This window comes from Sinocyclocheilus anshuiensis, unplaced genomic scaffold (assembly GCF_001515605.1).
Source record: "Sinocyclocheilus anshuiensis isolate Anshui unplaced genomic scaffold, SAMN03320099.WGS_v1.1 scaffold1960, whole genome shotgun sequence".
Lineage (NCBI taxonomy): Eukaryota > Metazoa > Chordata > Actinopteri > Cypriniformes > Cyprinidae > Sinocyclocheilus > Sinocyclocheilus anshuiensis.
This window is the reverse complement of record NW_015557194.1, coordinates 181820-186581: the sequence shown is the minus strand read 5'-3', so window position 1 is coordinate 186581 and position 4762 is coordinate 181820. Positions and strand designations below refer to the sequence as shown.

General features: G+C 39.1%; 1 protein-coding gene across 2 annotated transcripts; it reads left to right on the top strand.

Annotated features, from left to right (window-relative positions):
• Positions 1-1542: 1542 nt before the first annotated feature.
• On the top strand, positions 1543-3896 carry LOC107678800 (dolichol-phosphate mannosyltransferase subunit 3-like). Of its 2 annotated transcripts, none has more exons than XM_016474207.1 (2): positions 1543-1558; positions 3063-3896. In XM_016474207.1, the coding sequence occupies exon 2, from the start codon at positions 3116-3118 to the stop codon at positions 3392-3394; it is 279 nt and encodes a 92-aa protein (XP_016329693.1). In that variant the 5' UTR covers positions 1543-1558; positions 3063-3115; the 3' UTR covers positions 3395-3896. The 2 variants fall into 2 exon arrangements, with proteins under 2 accessions (XP_016329693.1, XP_016329691.1); XM_016474205.1 differs by having other exon boundaries at positions 1557-1581.
• The last annotated feature ends 866 nt before the right edge of the window (positions 3897-4762 follow it).

Sequence of the window (4762 nt, the reverse complement as noted above, 5' to 3'; positions counted from 1 at the left end):
TAATTTTAGACCCAAAGTGTAGTTAAGTAAACCTACCCAAACACACACAGACACACACTCAGATTCAGAGTGCAGATCTCTTCTCGATGGGTGGTGGCAGGGGACCAGGGTTTAAGCATGTAAGCTATTTAAGCATCTGGATTTAATGCACCATTAAGGTCAACGGCTGACCAGTCTGCACCTGTAGCGCTCCTCACCAAACGCAGCAGCCCCTCCTCTCATTCAGCTGCCAGTGGACAGTTTCTCCACTTTCTCTCTATCATTTCACCAAAGCAGCATCCACATTCTGAAAGCAACATTCCCAGTTGGACACAAACAAACAAAAAGTTTTACAGCCTGATGCCACTGCAGAATGTGTCCCTGTCCCAAGCCCGACCTTCATCTTCTCATCTCATTCTTTAAGTTCTCTGCGCTGTTCTCCTCACACCCTCGCTCCCTCCATCCCCCACTCCGTCTCAGTGCAGCCTGTTCTGTTGTGTCTGCCAACTGCTCTCTGCTGGATCACAGGTTTCCTGAGCTGGAGAGCCGGGGACTGGCAGTATCAAACACTGTGAACGGCCAACTTGCTTTTTTTTCTCACTGTGCTTCGTGTACGTTCTGCTCATTGAACACATACTCCTACGCAAACGCCCAAGCAGCAAAGAATCACAGATTACGAGAAGAATCACAGCCATTACTGTCCTGATATAGACAGACAGACAGACAGACAGACAGACAGACAGATAGATAGATAGATAGATAGATAGATAGATAGATAGAGTTGAGTGGATTACATTTCTGGGCAGAACTATAAATAGATGTCTTTGATAGAAATATATGTCTTTTGCATGATTTTCTTCTACATTATTTTCCATTTGTATGGTCATTTATGCTCTTAAATATTTGGTAATAATATTCTTAATGAAATGAAGGTAGTGCTGAACAAAACAGGAGCCTAAAAAGCTGCCAAACCCCTACACAAATGCCCTACTTTGCTACATTTCTTCTTTACAACCACTTGCAGTCTTGAAAGAGACACTCGCTGTGTCGCTGACAAGTGTAAACATCACTAAGAATAACCTCGCGTTTGCTGTGAGGGTGATGTTTTCAGGAGCATCGGTGCTGTCTGTGAGTGATGATGATGCTTATACCTTTTTGGCTGGTGAGGAGGTGTGATGCGTCATGGACTCGCTTCTGTTCTCTGCGCTGGATGGGCGGATGTCACCCGCGGCATCCACAAGACACTGAACTGCGCCAACAGCGCCAGACACAGAGAGACAAAAACAGCTTCAGACTGGCGTTTCATTTCCTGCCAGCATTAACGATAAACGACTGAATCCCACTTGGCTATATTTAAAGACATTTGAATGGAAAGCAAAGCATGCATAAATAAATAAATAAATATTTTTGTTAGGTTATAATTAAAAAACAAACAAATATTGAAACAGGCTTTATAATCGGTTAGTCGGATTTAGTCTTGTATTATTTGTAGTACAGGACTCTGAAGACTTTACACTGCATATTCCATAATGCTTCTCGGCATCTCACGTCATCAAAGTGCGCTGTTATTCCGAAAGTGGTGAGCTGGCTTTTGAGTAGCAAGTGAGAGAGTGTATTTCTATATTATCAGTGCATTTTTATTGTGCGTATATAATATGTAGGAGCTGATCATTGTTGCTAAGATTAAATATTGCCTCCGTTTAGCGCTGGTTGTCAGATTTCATTGTAAACACCTGTAATCAGTAGCATTCGTGCTAGCTGTTCAATAAGAGTGAGGATCAGTGCGAATTTTAAACAACAGCTGTGTATTGACGATTATTTTTCTGTAATATTTATAACAGACAGACAGACAGACAGACAGATAGATAGATAGATAGATAGATAGATAGATAGATAGAGTTGAGTGGATTACATTTCTGGGCAGAACTATAAATAGATGTCTTTGATAGAAATATATGTCTTTTGCATGATTTTCTTCTACATTATTTTCCATTTGTATGGTCATTTATGCTCTTAAATATTTGGTAATAATATTCTTAATGAAATGAAGGTAGTGCTGAACAAAACAGGAGCCTAAAAAGCTGCCAAACCCCTACACAAATGCCCTACTTTGCTACATTTCTTCTTTACAACCACTTGCAGTCTTGAAAGAGACACTCGCTGTGTCGCTGACAAGTGTAAACATCACTAAGAATAACCTCGCGTTTGCTGTGAGGGTGATGTTTTCAGGAGCATCGGTGCTGTCTGTGAGTGATGATGATGCTTATACCTTTTTGGCTGGTGAGGAGGTGTGATGCGTCATGGACTCGCTTCTGTTCTCTGCGCTGGATGGGCGGATGTCACCCGCGGCATCCACAAGACACTGAACTGCGCCAACAGCGCCAGACACAGAGAGACAAAAACAGCTTCAGACTGGCGTTTCATTTCCTGCCAGCATTAACGATAAACGACTGAATCCCACTTGGCTATATTTAAAGACATTTGAATGGAAAGCAAAGCATGCATAAATAAATAAATAAATATTTTTGTTAGGTTATAATTAAAAAACAAACAAATATTGAAACAGGCTTTATAATCGGTTAGTCGGATTTAGTCTTGTATTATTTGTAGTACAGGACTCTGAAGACTTTACACTGCATATTCCATAATGCTTCTCGGCATCTCACGTCATCAAAGTGCGCTGTTATTCCGAAAGTGGTGAGCTGGCTTTTGAGTAGCAAGTGAGAGAGTGTATTTCTATATTATCAGTGCATTTTTATTGTGCGTATATAATATGTAGGAGCTGATCATTGTTGCTAAGATTAAATATTGCCTCCGTTTAGCGCTGGTTGTCAGATTTCATTGTAAACACCTGTAATCAGTAGCATTCGTGCTAGCTGTTCAATAAGAGTGAGGATCAGTGCGAATTTTAAACAACAGCTGTGTATTGACGATTATTTTTCTGTAATATTTATAACTTCTTTATCATGCGGTGTCGCCTGTCTCAAGCACTAGCTGTAAAAATAGTGATTGTCGCTTTTAATCGAATGAATTTCATTAAATTGTTTCTTGATAATGTGATATATACATATTTATCCTCACAGGTGGATTCTTCAATTATAATTTTGGCCTTCACCGTTCCACAGTCTTCAGCACAATGACCAAGCTTCTGGAGTGGCTTCTTGGTGTGTCGCTGATCGGCATGGCATGGGGACTCGTTACCTTTGACCTCCTTGATTTGCAGTTGCCTCCTCAGTATAGAGAGCTGGCGTGGCCAATGCCTGTATATCTGCTGGTGGCTTTTGGGTGTTATTCACTGGCAACTGTCGGCTACCGTGTGGCCACATTTAATGACTGTGAGGACGCAGCCAAAGAGTTGCAAGCACAAATAAAAGAAGCCAAAGAGGACTTGAAGAAGAAGGGACTGAAGATGTGAAAATAACATCTTACTGTTTCTCACATGCATTACTATTTTTTTCATATTACAAATGCAAACCGTCTCATTGTTTCTGTCTACTTTGTGATGTCTGTACTACCATATGCACTCAGAACTGCTGCTCAAAGCTGTCACAACTTGGTTCAAGTCTTTTTTTCAACATGATGTAAATAATAGTTTGAAATGTAAACACCTGCACACCTGTGAATGATCTATTTCCAGAATTATGACAGTCTTATTTAAAACATTACAGGCACATGCACGTATTGTCAATGTAGGGCAGTGCTATTTCTGTACAACCTCCAGAGTGTGTGTATTTGCATTGGCCGGGGAATGAATACGTCTGTTTTTGAACCAGTTGTTTTTAGCAGAGTCAGAATTCTGAGTCAGACTTAGAAACAAACCCACAATGTAGATTTGCGCTTGCACAAGGACAGCGTTTCAGTAAATCAAAATATGTGGAATAGAATTTTGATTTAAAATATAAACTATTGGGACTGTGTTAAGGCTCACAAACTGTTGTCCTTTTTTAAACCTTAAATTAGGGTTCTAAGCAATTTTTTGGTATCCAAGTAGTTTAAAGCACTTCTTAACAGAAGTGTCCTACATAGGGCTTTTCACATATGAAATAGTTAACCCGTGTCATTTTAAACACCAGGTAAATTGAATAAAATTTTTACTTCACGTTTCACACTACTCATAATTTACCCGGGTTAAAAATTAATGCTGTTTATTCATAAAATGATGTTTCACACTGTACATTCCTAAACCCCAGGTTAACGTTCTTATTTGCATATTTGGTGTCAATGTCACTGATTGGATGAACGCAGCACGCGACCTGTTTACATAACTCTAGCATCGCACACCCTCGTATTAGTAGTTATAATTTGCCGAATGTATGAATGGACTTTTAGGACTATAAAGGTAAGAATAAAACAGTCTCTTCACATCTTTCTTTTCTGCTGGTCTTTCAAAGTAAAATTGGATTGGCTCTCAATCATCCAGATACACACTTTTTCAGATTTACAAATCTGGATTACTTGTGCTCTACGGAGCCCCTAAAGGGACATGGTGGTTAAAAAAAAAATAAAAATAATGCTATTGCATTCTCAGAAAAATTTTGCATTGCATTCAGCCGACACAAATAATGACTTTTGACTGGTTCATCTCTGATGATTGTGCCAATGTAGTTTACAAACTGATTTAAAAACACTTTAAACAATTTTTTTTGTTTGATATTGACAGCTGTTTGGGGATTATTTTATGACACCAAAATCTCTTTTTTACTTTACTGTAGGCTACTGAAAGGCTTTAGAGGTAGCATAATGTCTACCTGTCTAATGTCTATATATATATATATATATATAT

Excerpts from the sequence above, each read along its gene's own strand:
- LOC107678800 (XM_016474207.1), top strand. The coding sequence starts at position 3,116 with ATGACCAAGCTTCTGGAGTGGCTTCTTGGTGTGTCGCTGATCGGCATG.